This window comes from Muntiacus reevesi, chromosome 6 (assembly GCF_963930625.1).
Source record: "Muntiacus reevesi chromosome 6, mMunRee1.1, whole genome shotgun sequence".
NCBI classification, from domain to species: Eukaryota; Metazoa; Chordata; class Mammalia; order Artiodactyla; family Cervidae; genus Muntiacus; species Muntiacus reevesi.
Window position 1 is genome coordinate 98395135 of NC_089254.1, and position 23927 is coordinate 98419061.

General features: G+C 42.6%; 1 protein-coding gene across 4 annotated transcripts; it reads right to left on the reverse strand.

Moving 5' to 3' along the window:
- Positions 1–8: 8 nt before the first annotated feature.
- Positions 9–19237, reverse strand: MKRN1 (makorin ring finger protein 1). 4 transcript variants are annotated; one of them, XM_065939203.1, is made up of 9 exons: positions 18848–19237; positions 15442–15525; positions 12902–13030; positions 6529–6755; positions 5843–6069; positions 3631–3845; positions 2800–2910; positions 2103–2241; positions 9–1762 (listed from the first exon to the last, which is right to left on the reverse strand). In XM_065939203.1, exons 1-9 carry the CDS (start codon positions 19033–19035, stop codon positions 1553–1555), a joined length of 1530 nt encoding a protein of 509 aa, XP_065795275.1. In that variant the 5' UTR covers positions 19036–19237; the 3' UTR covers positions 9–1552. The 4 variants fall into 4 exon arrangements, with proteins under 4 accessions (XP_065795275.1, XP_065795276.1, XP_065795277.1 ...); XM_065939204.1 differs by lacking the exon at positions 15442–15525; XM_065939205.1 differs by lacking the exons at positions 12902–13030; positions 15442–15525.
- Positions 19238–23927: the final 4690 nt, after the last annotated feature.

Below are 23927 nucleotides of genomic sequence, written 5' to 3' on the forward strand. Positions count from 1 at the left end.
CAGAATGGCCTATTACACAAAACAGGAAGCCAAATCATGGGTTTTAAAAATTGTTTTATTTGGGAAAAGTGCGTCTTACAAAAGGGCAGCTGCAAAATACAGAGACCTCCGCAACAATTAGTTTTGCTTTTATCTTTTTTTCTTTAAGTGAAAAGAACGAGTGATATCCGAGGCATCAGAGCAGTAGATGGACACATCCGGGGCACCTCCAAGTTATTTTCAGGAAAGAGCAACAAAACGCAAAGCTAAAATTTCCGATCGAGGAATTCTTCTAACAATTTAACATTAGCTTATCTTGTGGATTACCACCCTCTGTTTCCCCTTTTAGTGGAAAAGCCTGACTTACTATACTGCCAACCAATGACTCCATTACAGGAAACAGCTTAGAACGTAGTTTTGAATCTGTCTAGCTGCAAAGCTTGGGGATGGAATGAGGCAAATACCCACAAAAAAGGAACACAAAAACCTGACCAAAAACGCCTCAAATGAGGACAAAGGTTTGTCAAAGTGCCTGGACTGAGAAGTCTAGGAGATCATACAACATTAAACACAACTGTGGACCCGTGCCCTAGGTTGTGTTAATACATGGGATAACCAGAAAGTTTGCACTTCTATGGCTAAGCCCATTTCTCTATTTATACAGACAGAGCTAGCACTGCTCTATTAACAGCTACCAATAAACTGCTTTGTCCTTTAAGATCTATTTGCCACACGAGGCTGAAACCACTAAACTGAGTTTTTTCGCTAAGGCTACAAACACTGCATCTATGCAGGGATGGGAAGCTTGTCACGCACTCACACTCACATATCCCAAGTCCATCAGCCTTGGGGAGTCAGCTTCCAACTCTGCATTATTTTCTTCCACTCCCATCTTTTTATATGTGTTCTTTCACAATTTTTCTATCACGCTAAAGACAGTAAAAATCTCAAATACATTCACACCTGGTTCTGGTTACCCAGTAGTATTATTACTTGTGTGCAATGAAACAAAGACCAAAACCACAGGACGGGAGTGCACAGGGCAGGGATGACAGGACAGGGACCAGACAGAAACACACACATGTGCAGATTTTACCAGAAACCAAGTACCCGCCTCCCAAGTCTACAGCAGGAGGAGGCTACTTGCTACAGTTCAGATCCTTCACCCATCACCCCACTTCCTGGACTCCCAAAGCAGGGGCCAGTGTGGGTACTTCTGAACCTGGGGCCCTCCAAAATGAGTCCTGGAAATCCAGGTACACTCCCCTCGAACTGTGTGGATCCGGTGGTAAAACGTGACGCGACAAACCTACACTAACTGTCTGACAGTTAAATTCATGTTACAAAAAAACTAACTTTCAGATTTATTTTTGTAACTTTTCCGAACAGAGAAAACAACATACTCCTTGGGGAAAGGTGAGGGGGTGAGAAGACAGGCCCTGGGTAAAAATGATTACGACAGCACCTGGAGTTGAGAGGCCTGCCTAGGAGAGCGGCCCGGGCACGGCCGCCACCCCCCAGGCCCGCTGCCGTCTGAGGCTCGGCAGACCAGTTCACTCGCCCCGCCGAGCTGCTATAGATCCAAGTCATAAAAATCTTCCAGCTCATCGTGAAACAAGTCCCACTCGTCTTCAGAGTCTGTCAGGTCGTCGTCCCCACCTGCAGCCAAAAGCATAAGCAACATCTCGCCCAGCTCAAAGGTGACAACCTCCTCTTCGTCGTCGAAAGGGTTGCCGTTCTCCCGCTCCTCGATGAGCTCCCAGAAGTGGTTCCTTCGTTGGGCCTGTAAAAAACAAGGCCGTGATAGGGGTGGCACTGCCGGGCAGCATCTTCTAGTCTGTGGTTTCTAAGGCAAAACGTCCAGCACACCAGAGGGCATGACGAACCACGACTTCTGAGTTAGGGTCGACTTTACCAACGCCTCCCCGCTGGTTACTCGGCACACCGTTTAAGTCTAGAGCCTTAAGCGTTCTAGCTCTTCCTCACAGCCCTCCCTGTCTGCTGAGGTTGGTCTCCTTTAATCCTCCTAGACCTGGGTCTTCACCTTCCCCTGCCCCTATCTGTGCGGGCCTCAGGCTCAGCGTGTGGCATTTCCCCTCCTTTAAAAGAACAGTGAGAGTTACCCGGTATCTGCTTGATGTTCCCACTTTCTGTCTCTGTGGCTCCTCTCTACGGCCATCAGGGTACGCATGCTTGTAAAAACAGTTCCCTCCAAATGGGCAGCTCCCACGGCCTTCATCAAAATACCTGCACGCCTTGTTGCTGGAAAGGAAAATATCGCAACCCTTATTCACGGTGGATTTCAGGTCTGCATTCGACTATCATCCAGGGTTTCTTTAAAATGGGGAGGGAATAGAACCGGTACGTCTGTTAACAGCCCTCCCCAAGGTGTGTTCTTAAACATGTGTGTGCTACCGCATGAAAACACTGACTAGAACCAGAAACTGTTCAAGTCGAGCTGTTTAACAGCCCTAGAATCACAGATCCAGCAGAGAGAGAACCTTCGAGAAGGCCCACACAGAAGAATACAGTAGGACAACTATGACACAGACTCGGGATGAGGCAGACCCCATTCCTGCGGCGTTAGCCATACCAGCAGTGCAGGCTTCATTATAACACAGCCCCTGGGCGTGCACCCCAGCGACCATGTTACAGCAAGATACACACCGGGTAAAGTCATCGGGGTTACAAACCGTACTGGGAAGTAAAAGAAAGGGTAGGAAGGAGGTAGGAGTGTATAATGCAGCACTGTTTCTTTTCAAAGTGAGCCCAAGCGACACGTTGGGATCTTAGCTTGAGAAAAGGCTGCAGTGCTCATACCTCATTGCCTCCTTGTATTTCTGAATGAGTTTCTGCTTCTCTTCTTTCTCTTCCACCCAGTACTCACTTGGAATGACAAAGTTAGATGTGATCCGGCATTCTGGGCAGGACCTGGGAAACAATGAACAGGCTGCAATGCAAATTCCCCTTTACAGGCCCACTCTCCTTCAAGGACACACCCTGGTGTGTCACCTCCAGATTTAAAGACTTAACTGAAAGGCAAATGGGCACTTCCTGCAAGGCTTCCACACAACTGACCATTTCCTTTTTTCGTAAGTTCAACTCAATGGCTAGCCAGTTCATTTAAAAAAATAACTTTAGGTTAAAAAAAACAACAACAAAAAGAAGACATTTCACACAGACTCCTTTTTCTTTCATTTAAATAAATTTATTTCTTGTAACTTTGCTCTGTTTAGATTATGTAGTTTTTGTTCAGTTATGAGAACAATTTTTAAAGGATGGTGGATTATTGGCTAGCTTAATGGATGGAATAGGAAAGTGGAAAATGTAAAATGCCAGGAAACATACATTCAGAGCTAGATACGCTTCTCTGAGCCTAAACTGGCTAATCCATTAAACACAATCTCCTCAGAAAAAAGCACGAAGATTCTACTAACTGATACATAGGGTTTTCCTCGTTCAAATAAAAGTAGATATACCAACTAATCTAGAAGCTAGCTGAAATACAAAGAACTCCCAATTAGAAGAATACCCCAGTTTCGAGATAAAATGCATGCATTTAAATGCGGTCCATCTGGCTGAAAGTTGGCACAAGATACTAATTCTTCCCCAAAATAGAAAGCACAAACGAAGATTGGGGAGGAGTCTCACTTTATGATCTTGCTCTCAAATTGCTTAGCACTCCTCCACTTGCGAATACACTTGAGACAGTAGGTGTGGTTGCAGTTGGAGAGAATCCCGAAGCGGCGCTCGCTGGGGCTGGCTTTCTCGTAGACCACCTCCATGCAGATGCCACACACCATGTCCTTGCTGCGCTGCACCGCGAACGAGAGCTCCATGTCCTTCTCGTGGGCCTCGATGCAGGACTAGAGAGTGGACAGAGAGGGGCAGTCAGGTCGTGGAATCGACAGACCGCTAAGAACTCCTGTTCAGAGAGTCAAACAGCCAACGGAAAAGAGAACTGTTCCCAATATGACATCAGAAACAGCTTTGTTTACCAGGCGGTACAGGTGTGCTGATGGAGGGACTTCACAATACTGTCAAGTCAAACTCTGAGGACTCAAACGTCAAGAGCTAAAGAATTACCTAGTTTTCTCTATCCTGCAACTCAACCTTTGTTACCCACATTACAGGCTGTTTTTCATACTGTTTGTTGATGTACTTGTTTCTAGATGGAAAATGTAATTAGGATTAAGACTCTAGTTTGCCACCTGTCAGAAAACAAGAGTGAAGGAAACTAAGATTTATTAGATGACAATTATGTGCCAGGCATGTAAGTTTCACATTCAAAATAAAACAGTATTGAGAGATATAATGTCATACTATATAATGCATTCACTCAAAGTACAATGTACAGTACAAAGTACTGAAATGGTTTTCAGTACATGCAGAGTTGTACAAACATCACCTCAGTCTGTATCAGCACATTTTCATTACCCCAGAAAAACTCCAAATCCACAGTAGTCACTTCCCCTCAACACCCTCAGTCCTGGGCAATGACAAATCTGTGGATATACTTATTCAGGGCATTTCATAAAAAATATGTGGTCGTTTGTGACTGGTTTTGCTCAGTTGACTACATTTTCAAGGTTATCTATGTTGTAGACTATATGACTCTCATTTCTTTTTATTGTTGGGTAATATTCCATCGTAATGGAATATTCTCCAGTAATATTCCACTGGAGGGACCAGTTAGTTTTTCCATTCACCAGAGGACAGATACTTTGGTTGTTTCCACTCTGGAGCCATTATGAATAATGCTATGAATATTCATGTACACGTTTCTGTGTGGACATCACATACTTTTAATTTTAAATGAGGTATAATTGACATAACATTATACCACACATATTTTATTCTATAAAAAACATGCTAGTTATTATACCATACTTCACCCCCACCCTCACAACCAAATTAATTTTTATTAAACAGAGATTATGATTAGAAGCAAAATTTCCTCTAATCAGGTTTGCAATACAGTATACTCACAAACAAACAAACAAAAAAGATATAAATGGGCTTAAAACCATAGTATGAAACCGTCATACACTACTACTGAGAACGTAAAATGATACAGTCACTGGGAAAAAGTTGCTCAAAATATTAAGCACAGAGTTACCATATGACCTAGCAACCTTATTTTAAGGTAATTAAAATGTATGTCCACAAAACTTTATACATGAGTGTTCAGGGGATTATTCTTAATGGGCAAAAGGTATAACAACCCAAATGGAAAAACAAAATGTCACACAGCCATCCAGAGGATTACTATGCAGCCATGAAAAGGACTAAAGTACGGATACACACTAAAACATGAACAAATCCTGAAAACATGCTACTGTTTTAGCCAGTCACAAAAGGCCACATATGATTCCATTCATAGGAAATTCCCATAACAAACAAAAAAATCCATGGAGACACACAAAGTAAATGAGTTGTTGCCAGGAGCTGGAGGAAAGGTAGAATGAAGACTAAAGGAGTTAATGAGTATTAAGTCTCTTTTCTGGGGAGAATGAAAATGTCCTAAATTAGATATTTAGTGGTCATGGTTGAACAACTATGCAACTGTATTAAAAACCAATGAAATATGCATTTTAGAAGAGTAAGCTGTATAGAACTTGAATTTCAGAAAAGCCATTGTTTTAAAAAAAGGAATGAAAAAGGGGGGGGAAGAAAAGCCCATAATCTGAGGTTCTAAAAGCCTAATTCCTGATAAAACAGTCAAGAAGGCCAGGAAGGGAAACACTCTCACTTAAACAGAACCATTTGATTCACCCAATGTCTCTTTGACATGAGCTGACAGCGCTGTGAAAGGGCAGACATTTCTCACACCTGTTAGCATGCGTGCTTCCTTCTGACTTACTTTTATATGCTGTGACCTCTGGGCGGCATCCACGGGATGGAGGACCTGGAGCCCGCACATGTCACACGCGTCTCCGTGCAGATACGCGCAGTTCTCCCCATAGCGGCACTCCCCCACTGCAGCATAGGGGCAGAGCTGCTTCTTGGTCTCCACTGCACTTTGCTCCTTCTCTGCGTCTTCCTTGGTCACTGAGCCCTGCAGCGGGGCTTCAGCGGAGGAAGGGGCAGCTGAAAAATGTTTAAGAGGGTGGTAAAGGTCTGAAATGGTGAAGGCAGATACATGAACTAGTCTCGCTAAAGAGGATAAAAAGAACTTAAGAGAAACTCTCAAAATAGTCTATTGAAACTAATCCCCCCACTCTTGAAAGAAATGAATGTCTTTTGCTACTGATATTTCCAAGATTAGCCTTATTTTTTAAAAAAGCTTTTTAAAAAGTTTTTGAATGCATTTCAACTGTACTAATTAAAGGAGATAAACGTCCATTTTTCAAAACATTCTACATTCATTACTACTGAAAGTCAAGAAGTTTCTTTTGTTCCACCTGTTGTTTTTTTTTTCAAGGTAACCTAATTTAAGAATATTAAGACTAGGCTAAATATGAAAATTGGAAGCAGGAAAGTTGCAAAAACTCAGCTAATAAAACACTCTCCAGCCTTCTAACTTTTTTTTTCTTCAAAGATACTCACTCCGGCCACAGTAGGGCTGCCCCGGAACAAACTCGATGGCATTCACCCAGTCTTCTGAACCGGCTCCTACAGTTGCAAAGTTTGAATTTCTTGACTCAGCTTCGCCCATATTCATATCAACAGTCGGTCCAACTGATGAGAGACTCGAGGAAGCAGCAAGGGATGACTTTGCAGTTAGATCTGTAGCAGTTGCTTCTTCCTGTTTCAGCGGCTTGCTATGTTCATATCTTAACAAGAAAAGAAAATTTACAAAGTCAGCCATCACTGTCTAACCAGAAGCATCTAGATGGAATATACATTCCCAATCCTGTCCTTGGGTTCTTCTCCAATTACTGTGCCTATGAATCATGTGGGAAATTGTTAAAAGGCAGATACCTAATTTCTGAGTCTGGAGTATAGCCCCTAATTTTGCATGTCTCTGATAAGTCCCCGCATGATGCCAATGCCACTGGTCCAGGGACCAGTTTGAGTAGCAAGGCCACACAGATTCAGGGCTCTGCAGGTCAAACCACCAATGTCACAACCATTTACGTCTTTAACTGTAGTTCCAAAGCAGCCATGGCATTATCTAAACAGCTGTGCATTTGACTTGTGTTCCAATAAAACTTTACACAAACAACATCCAGTCACATGTACTCTACAGGCCATAGTTCACCCACCCCTGCTGTAGACCATCTATTACCCTTCAAACTGCACTCTCATTAGGAGTTTCAGGAGCTGACAATCGTTACCACGGCAACTACACTAAAAAAAAAAAGACTATGCAGCCAAAACTGACTGACTAAGCAAAGCAAGGTTGACACTCAAATCCGACAAGTAAAAATGTAAACCATTTTACCAACACATAAATTAAAATGCTCCCAATGTTAAAAGGGAGAAACAGTATTTATAAAATATACAATGTGTTTTCCTTTTCTCCTACATCCATCCACTCACCTACTCTTCTGAACTCTCACCCTGTACATTTCCCAATTCCTTGTCATCTGTAAAATTATTGAACCTCATCTCCAAATACAGAAAAAAATTTCCCTCAAGAAGCACCTTGCTGCTTGAGAAAATCCTCACAATTCTTCGAATATTTTAGGCTGTGAGATTCACTCAGACACACAAAATTAATGATGAACGTAGTATTGGGTTGGCCAAGTTCATCTCGGTTTTTCCATAGCATCTTACAGAAAAACCTGAACCAACTTTTTGGCTAACTCAATCCAGAAACTGCTATAAAGTATAGTATGTATCTAGCGGTTCCTGACATTAATTCACTGGCAATACTAACCATGGGTCATCTGTGTTACAAATGTCTGTGTTTACATCTAAAAGATAAAACATTCTAACATTCTAACATTTAACATGGCAAACATTTGCTGAGCTGGCTTTTATCATTATATTATCTCAAACCCTCCTATTTCAACTCTTAAGCATTAGGTAACCTACTTTAAGTATCCTGGTTCAGCCACAAAAACCCAGTGCATTTTATCCCAGGCTGGAATTATGCAAGCTAAAGATCATGAATATGCTTTTTCACTTGGACAGTCTCACTTCATCATCAAAAATATATTAGAGATGATGTGTTGAGTGTTCTAGCTCTAATGTGACTCTAAAGCTGCCCTGTAAAACAGAGAACCATTAGCTGTATCTAACTATTTACACTTACACTCAAAACTCAGTTCCTTGGTCCTTGCACTAGCTACATTTTCAAGTGTTCAGTGGTCACACGTAGCTAGCAGTTTCTTCTTTGGGCAGCAGATAGAAAGCTTTCATGCTATCATTAAGTTCTACTGAACAGTATTCCTCTGAGGTTTTAGAGCTTTCGGGAACCTTAAAATCTAGTCCCCAGTCCTCACATTTCAATTACTTTCGCAGCCTTTAACTTAGAAAAGAACCCAGGTTTTGGAATTAAGATGCCAGCTTCACCAATGAAGACAGCCTTCAGGAAATTTTAAAGTATTGAATAAAACTAAATCTCAAGATGTGTAAAGGGTCTAAGAACTAGCTTAAATGCCCATACTTTAGTTTCTGTTCTTTCTCCTTTGCCACATTCATTTGAAGAATTTCAGGTTAAATGACTCAAATATCTACTTAAAAAACAGAATTAGAATGCTCATCATCATCTATCAAATGGCACATATGACAAAGCTGGGTATTTTTTTTTTATATTTATTTGGCTGAGCTGGGTCTTAGCTGCAGCTTGTGGGAACTAGTTTCCTAACCAGGAACAGACTCAGGTGCCCCTTGCATTGGGAGTGTGAAGTCTGACACTGGACCACTAGCAAGTCCCACTACAAGTTTTTTTGAAAGGATTGCATTTTGTTTTTAAGGTAAATTTATCAAGGAATCAACAAGGTATAACATTTTTGATAGCATAGAATATTAGCAAGAAGGTTCACATTTGTAAATAGTGCAGAGTAGATCTGTATAAAATATACTTCTGAAGTAAAAATTTTAAGTAAGCACCATGAAAGATAGAGCACAAGAAAGAACTAATAAATTAAGAAAGAAAAAGCAAGACTCCTATTCTGAAAGGAATTTGCTAAAAGCTAATGGTTCAGTGAAGCAGAGAGCTTTTAGAATAGGAACTGGCCAACTACAGGCCTCAGGTCAAACCCAATCGGAGCTAGGAATTGTTTTGACATTTTTAAATGTTGGGAAAAAAGATCGTTTCATGACATGAAATTAAATTTCAGTGTCCCAAAATAAAAGTTTCATTGGAACCTAGCCACATTATTAGCTTATGTATTATGTTAGGGTTGTTTTTGTGCTACAAGAGACCATATGGCCTGCCTAGCTAAAAATACTAATTCTCTGGCCCTATACTGAAAGTCTGCCAGCCCCAGCTAATCACATCTACTGGATTCACAGTCATGACAGTGGCTTTGTTAACGTTATTAAATTAATTCTTCAATGAATTATCACAGAATCGCTGATCCTTTTTAGCCAAACTGTTGAATGGGGGATTAATGCTGAGACAACATTGAAACCAATATTGTGGTTTCCTTTCATATCTTGCAAAGAGTACTCCGATACAGTTTCCAGCGAAGGAAGTTTAATTTTTCTTCTACACAAAAGAACCACACTTCTCCATCTTGTTGGCTTGCAACGCCCACCACCCCACCCTTATGAGGTTTGGTATCTGCCTTTTAAGCTTTTAATGTATAGGATTCAGTAGGTCTACAGTGAAAACTCCTCCAAAGGGGAATTCCCTGGCAGTCCAATGGTTAGGACTCCACGCTTCCACAGTAGGGAGCAAGGGTTCAATCCTTGGTAGGGGAACTAAGATCTCGCATGCTGTGCAGTCAAAACAAACAAAAAACCCTCCAAATCAACCATAACCATAGTTGTCAAAGAAGGCAATCCTGTCCCTTTCCCAAGTGGGTTGTTTAGAAACAATGACTGGGAGTTCTGTGGCACTTACTAAGGATGCTAAGGAAATCAACCCTGAATATTTATTGGAAGGACTGACGTTGAAATCCAATACTTTGGCCACCTGATGTGAACAGCCAACTCATTGGAAGGCAAAAGGAGAAGGGGGTGGCAAAGGATGAGATGGTTAGATAGCATCACTAACTCTATGGACATGAAATTGAGCAAGCTCTAGAAGACAGCAAAGGGCAGGGAGGCCTGGTGTGCTACAGTTCATGGGGTCACAGAGTCGGACAGGACTGAACAACAAGGATGCTAGATCTTGGACAACAGTCCTGAGCAACAAAGAACTGGCCTCACTTAAATAACGGCCCCGTCATGCAAAATGAATACAGCAACATTTCTGAGCTGCTGGATCTAGGGTATCATCTTTCATTTATAAACTGCTGCCTTTATGAGGAGTTAAATTATTTGAAATCCCTAGACATTGGTCAGGCTGTATAACAAGATCCCTACATAAGAGATATTTCCCCCACCTCCAATGTCAAGTTTTTACCTTGTATGTACTAGAGTATTTATTTCATCTATTAAAATGTTATGCTTCTCAAAAAAAACCCCCCAAAACCCTACATAGTAAGAGTGAAAAGTAGGCTTAATCCCCCAAGTCTATTTTTAACAAGGAAAGAGTCTTGGAACAAGCCCATAAGACTCCTTCCTTAGCTACTCTATAATCAAGCTCTTAATAATCACCTTTATCAGCCAGTTCCAAACAATTGTCACCAAACTTTCCTCTCAGGCAGACTATTAGGATATAGGTTTCTCTAATTCCTTTCACTTTATCCTGAGAGTGCTAAAGCCAGGTCAAATCAGGATCGTTCTCCCTAAAAGGGAGCTGTATACCCTTTAAAAAGAAAACTAAAATTGTCTCCCACGAGGAAGCCCACTCTGAATACAGGGTTATGCGGAAGATGGGCTTCTATACTGCTGTCCCAAGGAGAACGTGGAATGCTGCTGGGGCTGGCCGGAGGTCCCTGAAAAATAAGCTGATTTAACACAAGAGAAACTAGGATTCAGCTCGGATTTCTTCAGTTTAACCTTATTTCCCAAACATTTCAGCTGTACGGTCCAATTGGAGGGGCACCTCTTCCGAAATAAGAGGTCGATCTGTTACCAACCATACTCGTCCACAGTCTATATTCGATCTCTCTGCTCAGCCCTCAGAGTCCATCTCCGCTCTCGCCCATGTTCAACTCCTCTCTCTACAGTCACTAAGGTCTCTCAACTGACTGCCGGGTCAAGGAACACAACTGCCCTACAATTAAGTTGGACTGTCCTACTACAAAGGAGCAATCGCTCATTTCCAGTAGGACGGATTAACTTTTGCCCTCTTTAATATTGTGACTACAAAAGACATATCTGGGTTATTTAGTTTTAGTTTTTTTTCTTTTGGGGGAGTGTCATTGTATCATTTTTTTCCTTTCCAACAAAACTGCAAAAATTTAGCAGAGGGTGAAATGACAGACTACATGGAAAGAAATCTCTTTTCCTTTTTCTCTCCTCTTAACTAGATTTCCTAGTAAAAAAGACGTGAGGTAACCTAACATCAATATCCTGCTCATCAATAATTTCTTAGTCTTTTGAACTCCAAGCATTTGAACCCCAATAGCTGACACAATTCTTTTCTGCTAAAACTGGATAGGACATTATCAAAGTATCTTTTCTAGTGATGGTCCTCCCTTCAACAGGTAGAGCCCAATTTATTTCCCCTTGTACATGCACTGGACTTAGTGACTCGCTTGTAATAAACAGAATATAGTGGAAGTGACAGCCTGCGACTCCTGAGACTAGGTCATAAAAACGCACTGTTGCCTCGTCCCTGAGGTCTGTCTCCAATCACTTACTCTGGGCACAGGTTAATGTGAGGACGCTAACACAGCCCGAGGGAAATGTCCACCAGGCAAGAGACCAAGATATATGAGTGAGCCATCTTCAAAGTGATCCGCCAGCCCCCATTCAAGACTTGCAGAGGATGGCAGATGCTGGCAGCCTGGCTGAAATCTTGGCTGCAATTTCCTGAGAGCCTGAGCTAGGACCACCAAGCTAAGGCACTCCCAGATTCCAGACTCCAGCAACCATGAGATAATAAATATTTACTGTTTCCAAGCTGCCAAATTTCAGGGTAATTTCTTTAACAACAATAGAAAACTAATACTCCTAGGTATTTTGTAAACTAGCTCTACCCAATGGCTAGCAGAACCCACTGCTGCTGAATTACAATTTGCTAAGACGATGGTGCCAATTCAATGAAGAAGGATAGAGTACTTAGTAGCTGACCTCTCTTGTTCTCCACCATTCTAGGAAGCCAGACACTGCTAAAGCATTTTCCATAATGTCAGCTTATAATTTAGTCTTGCAAGCTCAGGTGGTTTAGGGAAGTTTAGTTGGAATGACAAGCCCTCTTAAGTAGTAACCTAATAACACTACCCCAAATGCCTATGATCCCATTTTCTCTCCATAATTCAATCTAATAGAGAACTGAAATCAGTCCCAACTGGTCAAACATGCACCTTATTCTTGGTCTTGAAAAGGAAATACCATTAACAAACATGCCTTCACCACACCTTATCCCTAGGTTTGCCCAACATGCTCCTCAGGCACTACTTAAACTTAGGACTATATTATAAACACATTTTATAAATGTAATAATACATTCTTTACAAGTGAGAGATCGGAGATCTATCTATCAGAATGTGTGAACATCCCTAAGGAGCACTTTTTAAAGTACTATTCAGGGAATTCCCTGCCAGTCCTGTGGTTAGGACTTAGAGCTTTCACTGCCATGGCCCACATTCAATCCCTGGTCAGAGAACTAAGATCCTACAAGCCACACAGCAGTATTACTTTATAAATCGATTATTTACAAAACTGTTGGAATTTCATGTTTTACTCTCAGTTTTTTCTCCCAACCTCTCCATCCACCCCGAACAAAACTAAATTGGAAACAAACTCTTACCTGCAGCGGTCTCCATAAATACAGTACCCTCGCTGAAAATACTTGCACACTACACCATATGGACTGTCAGAGAGGTCGTGTGAGTAGCGACAGTTATCTCCTTCCTTACAAACCCCATGCATGAAATACCTGTGAGACAAAGAACCACAAGTTGGATTACAAGCCAGTACTCAGCTCATGACTGACACATTCTTTTTTGTTTTATTATTATTACTATGTATTTTGGTTGCACTGGGTCTTTGGTGCAGTGTGCGGGCTTAGATCTGGCATGAGATCTTAGTTCACCAACCAGGGATTGAACCCGGGTCCCCTGCATTGGAAGCATGGAGTCTTATCCACTGATAAGTCCCCATAGCCAATATATTCTACCACTAACACATGAGCACTAACTCTAAACTAGTAATATATTCTTTTATATTCTTTGTACACAAACATGAGAAGTGAACACAAAGATAGTTGAACTAGACCATATGATCATAAAATTATCTATAATGGTACCACAGGAAGGCTGCCTGTAGACAGAGGCACCAATTTAGATTTAAACTTGGAGGTCATCCTTAATCTTGTCTCTACAGGTTGTCTGACCACTGCTCTCAATTTACACTCCTACAATTTACAGCTTCTCCTTTACCACTAACTTTAGTCATAATCTTTATCTGCAGCTTTATCTATAAGAAACAGTGTAAACTGAAACAGATCAGACTACTGTGTTTCAATTCTTTGAGAAATCATTTTAATTCTTTAAAAGTCACATGTGAGAACACAAGTAACATTTGTTGCAAAGGTATGAGTAAAGGGAAATCACTTTCTGTCCTTCATTTACAGACAGACTCTTGTTCCTCTGCCTTACAGGAGAACATGTGTAGCTAAGGAGAAATTTCCAAAAACTGAGTTTGAGTCAGTTTCTAAGCAGACTTGGGAGTTTGCTTTGTTGTTCTGTCACTAAGTCGTGTCCACCTCTGTGACCCCGTGGACTGCAGCACACCAGGCTCCCTTGTCTTCCACCATCTCCCGAAGTTTGCTCAAATTCACATCCATTGAGTCGATAATGCCATCTAAACAACTCATCCTCTGCCATCCCCTTCTTTTGCCTTCCATCTTTCCTGGCATCAGGGTCTTTTCCAATGACTCAGCTCTTAGCATCAGGTGGCCAAAGGACTGGAGCTTCAGCTAGAAATGCAATTTTGGACACCTTCCCTTAGACCTACTAAACTGAAAATGGGGCCAGGGCCAAGAAGAAATCTGAAGTAACTAGGCAGATCAGGGAAGTGATAAGGGTCTTATTTTTTGTAGATAACTGATAAGTAGAACCACCACCAACCCCTCCATCCTCCCTCTCATCATCTCATCACTGACTTTGGTCTCTTTCTCTTGAACAGAATTATGAAGATTTAATTTTGGCAAGTCATAACTGCCCCAAATGTGCATTTATGTGCAGCTGGGATGTGCTTCCTATGCGGCTCACTGGTAAGTGGTAAAGAATCCACCTGCCAATGAAGTCTGCCAATAAAGGAGACACCTGGGTCAGGAAGATACCTTGCCTGGAGTAGGAAATGGCAACCCATTCCAGTATTTTGGCCGGGAAAATCAAATGACAGAGGAGCCTCGTAGGCTACAGTCCATGGGATCACAAGAGTCGGTCCACTGGATTGCATGATGTATAGAGAAGAGATTCAATCATATTTACTTAAAGGAGCCTTGAAGAAGGCTGCTTCAAACTGAAATGTGAAAGGTTCTATTCAGATTACTGGCAAATATAAACCTTCTATGTAAAGACAGAAAGAAAAAAATGTAACATCTTGATAGGAAGAGCTGTAATTACCAAGATCCTAAAGTACTCAAGGGTTTCAGTCCATACTGAAATGTAAGACTACAGTAGCAGGAAGTCAAACACTAATTGTAATTAACCTAATTTCAACTTTTTTCAGGCTTAACAATCTAACAAGGTCTGAACTTGCACAACTATAGGGCAACTTTCTGCAAACTTTGAAGCTGTCTGAGCACCACCTACACAAATATTAGTTTCCCCTGAGATTTAAAACTTAAAAAAAAAGAGCATGTATTCAGTAAGTAGCAATTGTATAACATCTTTGCTGGTACTCATGTTCATTTCCACATCTCTCCTCTGTCCCTGCAGGCAAACACCCTGACTACATTTGTTTCCAAGGTACACATTTAACCAATCAGTTAAGAAAGACTAAGGCAGCCAACAGGGAAAGAAGACCTGGATGTCATGCCGTAAGATTTTAAGCAACTGGAGTAACTTAACCAGAAGACAAAGGATCACCTCCAGCACTATTCCTGGCAAAGTAAATACATGTGGGAAGTTACATCATAAATGTGATTTAATGTAATGACTGAGAACTAGAACTATTCAGCAATGGCATAAGCTCCTGCGATCCAGAACTAGCAGCACTGAAGAACTCAAGCAGACACAAAATCGCCTGATACTGTGACATCAAGGGAAACCCTAGAATACAAGCCCTAACTAGTTACTGCCAAATACTAAGCATCATTTTACAGGGGCATTTGGTACATACCGTCTGGGTTTCTGGTTTGTTTTTCGTGCCTTTTTTCTCTCAGTCTTCACAGTGATATCCCTCCTTGCCAACCCATCTCTACGTCTAAGAGATTATGACATGATAGTGTAAGTTACAACAGAAAGAGGAAAAAATGTCAACTCTTCCAAGAATTTCTCCCGTTACAAAACCAATCAAGACACAAGCACTTTTCTTTTTTAAATGCCACCGCCAAAAGCCATCACCCAAATTCATCTTGATGACATTGTCCAGGCTGAGCTTGCCTTTGTTGTTAAAGGCTGGGCCACCGGATTTCTAAGCATCCTTCTGCCGTGAAGATTCCATGATGCCAACCAGACATTGTCGGGTAATAAAAACAAATACAACTGACTAGAATCCCTGACTGCTGTACCTCTTGGAAACCGAAGCACTTTTACCAAGATACATACACAAGAAACCCCAAAAGCTTGTGAGGGTACAAGAAAACCAAACAAGACCCTCAAAGTACTTATAGGTTAGGGTTCTGGGATTACTGGCATCTGGGATTGTTAATAGAAATTACAGAATATTAAGTAAGTTGGCAGTTAATCACTTAATCTGCTGTGACATTTCTTACTTTGTTACTTAATTCTTGACAAGTACATGTACCCTGGGCTTCCCTATTTCTCAAACCAGACTGTAAATTCCTGGTGTTTAAGAACCAGAGTTTATTCTGCCTTTTATCTTCTAGAGGACATGTACAAATAATACTTAGCAGCGTCTAAATTCAAAATTACAACTTGCAAGTTGTAAACAATTTCATTGTTTTAATACCCCACACTCAGGAAAACTAGAAGCAATAGCATTTCTATTTTACAGAACTCCTCTAATAAGTTATCAGAACAGCCTGGTGGGGGCAGCATAACACAGTTCTTTGGGAGAACTATGTCTAGGTTTTTAAGCTGTTAAAGTAACACAATGAGACAGATTTTTTTTAAATGAGACAGAATTTTTAAGAGAAATATTTAGAAAAGACTAACCAACAAGAAAATGCAGAGGATTCTGAGCAATTAAAAACAAATTTCCAACATCCAAACAACTTCTAAGGATTATACCCTTGAAGAAAATAGCGCTAGTCAAATTCCTAGATACAGGGGGGAAAGGGGTTCAAACTAGAAGACAGCACTATCTTGAATTCTCTTCAAAGGAGAGTTTGCTATCAAACACAAAGCAAATATTTATAATACAATGCATTCCTGCCTTTTCTTCAACATCTAGCTCTATGTCTCCCACTGTAAGCACAAATACTTATTTACAGAATAACTGAATGAGGTTAGTCCCAGAAAGTTACACATACCAGGCACCAAATAAAGCCCTACAGATACAATGATAAAAAAAATAGGGCCCCTGTTCTCAAAAAGCTCAAAGTTTACAATAAATGAATGAATATATATGTGGTATTCTGCTAGACAAAGCAGAAAGATTTTTAATAGATCATGTTAGTATTTAAAACAAACTGAAAGTAATGTCAAGTGTTAAAATCCAAGACATCAATTAGTCTGTACTTTTTACTGATGTTTCAAGTAAAAGCTATAGGTTGCTTTATATGAAAAACAACAATAGCGTGTCTAACTAACCCTGTATCTGATACAAATGCTTATTAGAAATAGCTTACTCGATGATGTAAATTTCTTAAATATATTAATCTATTAGGGTTCATGTGCAAGAAACTCATGCTGGTCCTGGAGTGATCTAGAATATTTCAGAAACTCAAAGATCTAAAGGTAGGCAAAGAGGAACTGATCAGTCTAGTGAGCTGTTTTGAATTCTGATGACACTGGTAAGGAACTAGAAAAGGGGAAGTAGATCAGGGAAAAGTTTCTAACAGAGAGGAAAGTAAAGTGCAGAAGGGACAATGCTTTCTCTGCAGACATGAGTTGAGCTCAGACACAGACACAACAGGATAATAATGAGACAAGTAATATAAAGTAATGTCAAGCTAGTGATGGGTATTCAAAGCCAAACAATAACTGAGATTAGAGTCGGTGTGTATTGATAAAATTAAGGCACTGCATGGAGTTCTTAAAGAATCCATATATTAAAGGACGATTATTCTCAGTGCATGCAAATTGGAACTGCAGGGTTAAAGACTAGAAAATTCAGAAATATAAAGGTTACACTATTTTAAAAGATTCAGCTAGCACATATAAAGCAATTGCAGCATTGCAGAGAAAACAGAAATAAAAGACTCAAAGACCTGGTTCCATGAGTAGGAATTTTAAAATTCTCATTCTTTGGGATACTTCAGATCTACAGATGACTGAAAAAAACTACCTGAAACAGCTTTTATGCTTTCTCTATCCCGTTATTGAAAATAATTAAGCTTACCATTCATGTCATCTTAAATGTATCATATTAAGCACTGAGAACGCTTCACCCCTGCTAATACCAGGACAGTGAGTTCTGTATATTAAAAAATATTTTGAAGTATTGATATCTGCATATAAACTACCCCCCTAGGTGAATAACGGCGTTTCAACTGATTTTTCAACCGACAGAAAAACAAAAGCTTCTAGTCGCTTACTGATCACTTAAGAAAAAAACTCAAGTACGACATCCAATTAAATGCCCTTATCTTAGACGCACAGCCACACCGTCCGCATAACCGTCCTCTACTAATCACTTATTTTTTTCAAATACGTTCATCTGACATCCCAAACCCCAAACAAAATCCGTCTCCCTGCGGAGCGACGAGCTCCCCGACTCCCTTAAGACGCGTGGACTTGAAAATAAGACATCTTCCAGCCAGGGTGGGGGGAACGGGAATGCCAGCTCGTAAACACCTAAGGCGGTGGAGAGGACCCCCAGGGCCGGCACTCGGTTCGGAGACAAAGCTCAGAACCGCCCAGCTCGGTAACACACAAAAGGAGAAATCACAAAAGCTCCCCGCTCCGGGCGGGGCCCGAGACCCGGGAAGACGTTACAAACGGATGACACCGCGGCAGGGCCGGCGGTCGGGCCCCACTTCTCGCCCGCGGGCCCGCGGCGGCGATCCCCGGCCCGGCAGGGCTGCGGGGATGCGGGCTCCGGGCCACACCGCCAAACCCCCTTTGGGAACCGGCGAGTTCGCAGGCCGGGGGTTGGGGTGGGGGGGGTCGGCGACAATAAAAGGAGGGAGGAGTCAGCCCACCTCTCGCCCCGCGCGCGCCGCTCGGCCCGGTGCGGGGAGGCGGCGGGCGGTGCGGCGGCTCCGCAGCGGGGCCGCGCGCCCGGGCCTCGGCGGCCGGCGGGGGTTGACGCAGCGCGGCGACCGCGGGGACCGCAACGCCGGCTCGCTTCCCACCTCCGCCCGCCCCCGCCCGGCGGCCCGGCAGCCCGGCAGCCCGCCCCCTTCCCCCGCGGTCTCGGTCCCCTCCCCGCGCCCGGCGCCGGCAGCGCTGCGTCTCACCTGCAGGTGACCTGCTTAGTCCAGCCGCCGCCGCCGCCGCCGTCGCTGCCGCCTCCCCCGCCCCCCGCCCCCGGGGACAGCGAGGTGACTGCGGGGATAGGGGTGGGGGAGGCCGCTGCCGCCGCCGCCGCTGCCGCTCCTGCTCCTGATGGTGTGGCTGTTGTTCCGGGAGCTGCAGCCTCCGCCATTACTGTTTATCCCACACAGCAATGGCGCCGGAACTTCCGGGATCACATAATTCCGGTCCGGCCGCGGCGAGAAGGCGGCCAGGCGACGGGTGGGGAGGGGAAGGACACTGAGGCGCCGGCTCGCTCCCCTCGGCCCCGGCGTCGCGTCGACGAGCGCTCTCGCCGCTCGAACTGCGGGCCGGGGCCCGAGCGCTCCCCCGGCCCGCCCCCAGCGCCCTCTGATTGGTGGACGAGGCGGCTCCGCCCGGGAGGGGCGGGGCTAGGGCGGGCTCCCCCAGGTGAGGGCCCAGCCCCCCGCCCCACCTACTGCCCCCAGGTTCCTCGCCTAGGGAACCAAAGTCCTCATTTCAAGGGCACTCACCTGGATGAGTCCTTCCCAGCAGAGGCTGGTGCAGTGGAGAGGTGGAACTGGGGTTGGGGTCGGGGGGTCCTGGGTTTGAATCCAGACTTTGCTGGTTCTACCAGTTAACCTAACTGTACGAACTTGGACAGGATACCCATTATCTCTAGCCTCAGTTTCCTTGTCCGAGTAGGCTTTATATATGTGGCAAGTCACTGAGCTTTTAGTGCCTGGCCAGACTGAACATTTTTTTTTTTTCAGACTGAACACTTTTAACAAATGTTCTCTCCTGTTCTTCCCGTTAGAGGTGTGATCTCAACCCAAGAGAAGAGCAAGGTGGCTAAGCAAAGGCTGTGCAGTCGACTTGTCTCCCTTAACCTCGGGCCATCTCTCATTCCTAACGATGTAGTTTTGAGTCAGTTAACTTACCTTAGTGTTCCTCCTCTCCGTCTGTAAAATAAAAAATAATTTAAGAATAGTAACAGGACCTACCCCCCAGAGAGTCTTCCCTGGTGGCTCAGATGGTAAAGAATCCGCCTGCAATGGGGGAGACCTGGCTTCGGCCCCTGGGTCGGGAAGATTCCTGGGTTGGGAAGATCCCCTGAAGAAGGGCAAGGCAAACCTCTCCAGTATTCTTGCTGAGAGAATCCGAATGAACAGGAATCTGGCAGGCCACAGTCCAAGGGGACGCAAAGAATCAGACACAACTGAGCCACTAACCACACCTCTCTGAAGCACAACATCTCTGAAAATGGTTGTGAAACTTAAAGTTCATGTAAAACGGTGTGCTTTGCACTACAGTTTTAATAGATATTGAATAATAAAAGCTGTCTGAAATATCCCAGCTTCAAAGAGTTATTTCTAAAACTAGGAAAATTAAGAAGTATTTACTCTTACCTCCCCGGTAATGCTCCCGGTCCACTCAGATGCTGCATACTAAATCCTGAGCAGTTTTTCATAAGCCCTTAAATTTGCTTTTTTACGTAATCTTGAGATTTTACGTAACCTTGAGAAAGTGAAAATCCATCCCACTGATAATCAGACCACAATGTACCCAACAGACACAAACAAGGACAGTGGCAAAGCCAAGGGAAAACAATGTTTCCCTCAAGGCCACAGCATGGCTGCAAAATGACTGACAATCCCCTTTTGAGAAAATGCAACATTTTTACTAACGACTTGCCCAGCCCCGCTTCATTTCTCCCTCCATTACCGAGTCCAAGCTCGATCTGCTTGCTGATGACAGGCTAATAAACTGAGAGATGAGGTGTAGAGGCCAGGAATAGGAAAGTATCACCTGTGGACCGAAGTGGTAGCGTCCTAGGTCCCTGGAACACCGTCCTATGGGGTCCAGGATGCCAGTTTCTTTTAAAGAACAGGGAGAGACAGGAGGTGAGGAAGTAGCTTTATCTTGTAAAATAGGAGGGGCTGTGTTAATTACTTTTTTTCCTGCAGCCATTGACAGGTGAGCATGGTCAGATTGTCTCCCAGTGAGCAGAACAAAGCCACTTTAGTTTAACTTTGGGCAGAGGGCAGGGTTCCCTGAGGCAGGCCATAATGTATGATTATAATAACAAGAACAATGACAGTCAAGGTTTCAGTCAAAGAATCATATTCAACATGGAGTCAGACTTGGCTCTTCCCTGTTACCTGAGCTCCCAAAGATTTATAAGATACCCACTCGCTAAACTGCTGCACCTCACGACAGCACCCAACCCAGAGCTGGTCTTCCATCTGCTTGTGCTGTTATCCAAAAAGAGCTTCAATCCTGTGAGAAACCCCTCCCTGCTCCCTTTTCCAAGATGCCCACCTTCCTCCCCCATGTGGCCTCCCCTTCTGCAGCGTTAACCTCTTTGTTGGACTACAGGTGTGTTCCTGGTAGTTTTTATCTGTTAGGGTTTACCTGTTAAGTAACAACATTTTTGGGGGGTTGGGGGGCACACTGCACTGCCTGTGGGATCTTAGTTCCCCCACCAAGAATCGAACCCGTGCCCCCTACAGTGCAATTGCAGTCTTAACTACTGGACTGCCAGGGAAGTCTTTGCTCTATTTCTTTTTTTTTTTTATTTTTTTTTTATTTTTTTTTATTTTTTTTATTTATTTATTTTTTTGCTCTATTTCTTATTGCATAGTTTTCACCTTCTAATTACTATAGAATTTGCTGCTTCTTCTTCTTCTTTTTTTTTTTTTTTTGTCTGTTTCTCCTAGCTAGAATATAAGCTTTGTAAGGCCAGGGATCTTTGCCTATTTTGTTCTGATATAGCACAGGTCTCTAGAACTATGTGTGACCATATAGTAGTTGCTCAATAAAATATTTGGGCTCTGGGTGAGAGAATTCTCTGATGTTAGAAAAGTTACTATGTCTTGTTTCACCGTCTATACCAATAGGAATAATGAACAAAGAGTCATCTCTTTCTCTGGGAGAACATTTTAGCACAGGGGCAATTTATGCATTTCTTCACACACAAAACATTTATCAGTGATTCTGCTGAGCCAGTGCTACCCAAACAGGTTATATAGGAATCATGAGCAAGTTTTATGCCTGAACATAGTAGCCTGGTGACACTGGGCAAACTCCTGCCTTAAGTAAGCCAGGTGAAATAAGTCTAGTAGTACACCTTCCTCATAAGTATTTAGTGAGTTTATATATAGATAGATATACATACACACACACACACACACATATATGGCTCAAGGAACAGTCCCTGGACGTAGTAACTGCTAGGTAAGTATTTGCTGTTGTTTTCATTGATGCTGTTATATGATAGCAAAAAGGGTTGCCAGATTTAGCAAATAAAAAATATAGGATGCTCAGTTAAATTTGAACTTCATATAAATAACAAATTGAGTTTCAAATCCCAAATATTGCATGGGATAGATACATAAAGCATTTGCTGTTTGTCTGAATTTCCAATACAACTCAGAATCCCGTATTTTATCTGGCAGCCCTACATCAGAACGATACTTGGAGCTTTTCAAAGGCCTTTCGCCAAAAAAAAAAAAAAAAAAAAAAAAAAGCCTTTCGCCCACCTTGTCTGTTTTGTTTCTCAGTAGGTTTTTGAAGATGGACAAGCACAGATGATGTTGCCCCTTTAAATATGAGAAGATGAAGTTGGAGAGACAGGCAGAGATGCTGTGTAGGATCACACAGGCTGTGAGTGACAGAGGAGAGCTTGAATCTTGGGAATTTTTTTTTTTTTCTGCTCACCTTTTTTTTTTTTTTTTTTTAATTTTTCAGTGGGTTTTGTCATACATTGATATGAATCAGCCATAGAGTTACACGTATTTCCCATCCCGATCCCCCCTCCCACCTCTCTCTGAATCTTGGGAATTTTAGCTGTGGGGCTAGTGTTCCTTCCCCTACTGGTGCTGAAAGTCAGGCTCTCCCCCAGAGGAACTTTTTAATTTAAAAGGGAAGACTATAGAGTGGCCTAAGCAGAAGCAATCCCACTTATTGGTGTCTGCTGAGTGCTACAAAATCAAAGAAAGTATAAGAGATAGGGCTGGCATCCTGCCAAGTCACAGAGGATTCTATTGCTGTGAGCAGATCTACTTGATACTGTGTTGCACAAACTTTGAGAATCTTAATATGGAAACTCTACACCATAAACACCAATATCAATCTTCCTGTTATTTTCTTTTCAAAGGGAGTTTGAATAAGATTTGGTTCCTGTAAAAACATTTTATATTTTCACATAAGTCAGTGGTTCCCTGCTTTTCTCAGTCTAAATATCCTCTCCCACAGTCTATGGATTGTTTTGTATTAAATGCTTTGTAACTTTTTGGTTTATATAAAAAAAGTTTTCTTGTATGGGACTTCCTGGAGGTCCAGTGCTTAAGACTCCATGCTTCCACTGCAAGGGGCATAGGTTCAATCCCTACTGGGAAAGCTAAAATCGCGCATGCCTTGTGTAGCATAGCAAAAAAAAAAACCCACACACTACAATAATACAGTCATGTGACTAAATATTTTTAAAAGTAGAAAAGGGCATGACAAAGATGCTTTCCTTGACCACATTCTGCTCAGGACCCGCTAAACTTTTCAATGAGGCCTCAATTTTTGTATGTCCACAATTTTAGCAAGAATCCTCTTAAATTGGTTTAGCCAGAATCCTCCATACTCTATATCTGATCCCCCTCCACATCTGATCAGGTGGTGGCTCAGATGGTAAAGCGTCTGCCTAGAACGCGGGTCACCTGGGTTCAATCCCTGGGTCTGGAAGATCTCCTGGAGAAAGAAATGGCAACCCACTCCAGTATTCTTGCCTGGAAAATCCCAAGGATGGAGGAGCCAGGTAGACTATAGTCCACTGGGTCGCAAAGAGTCAGACATGACTGAGCAACTTCACTCTCACTTTCTTTCACTATGTCAGATGATATCTCATGCCCTTACCTGCCTTCACTAAGAATCCTGTTATGTCACTTTAGCCAAAATCCCCACCCTCCTTTCCTCTTAGAATGTTCTATCCGATTAACCCACTCACCCCTCATTCTGCTCCTTGGCTATTAATTGTTAGCAATCTTTTAGTGCTTCAATTAATATTTTATATAT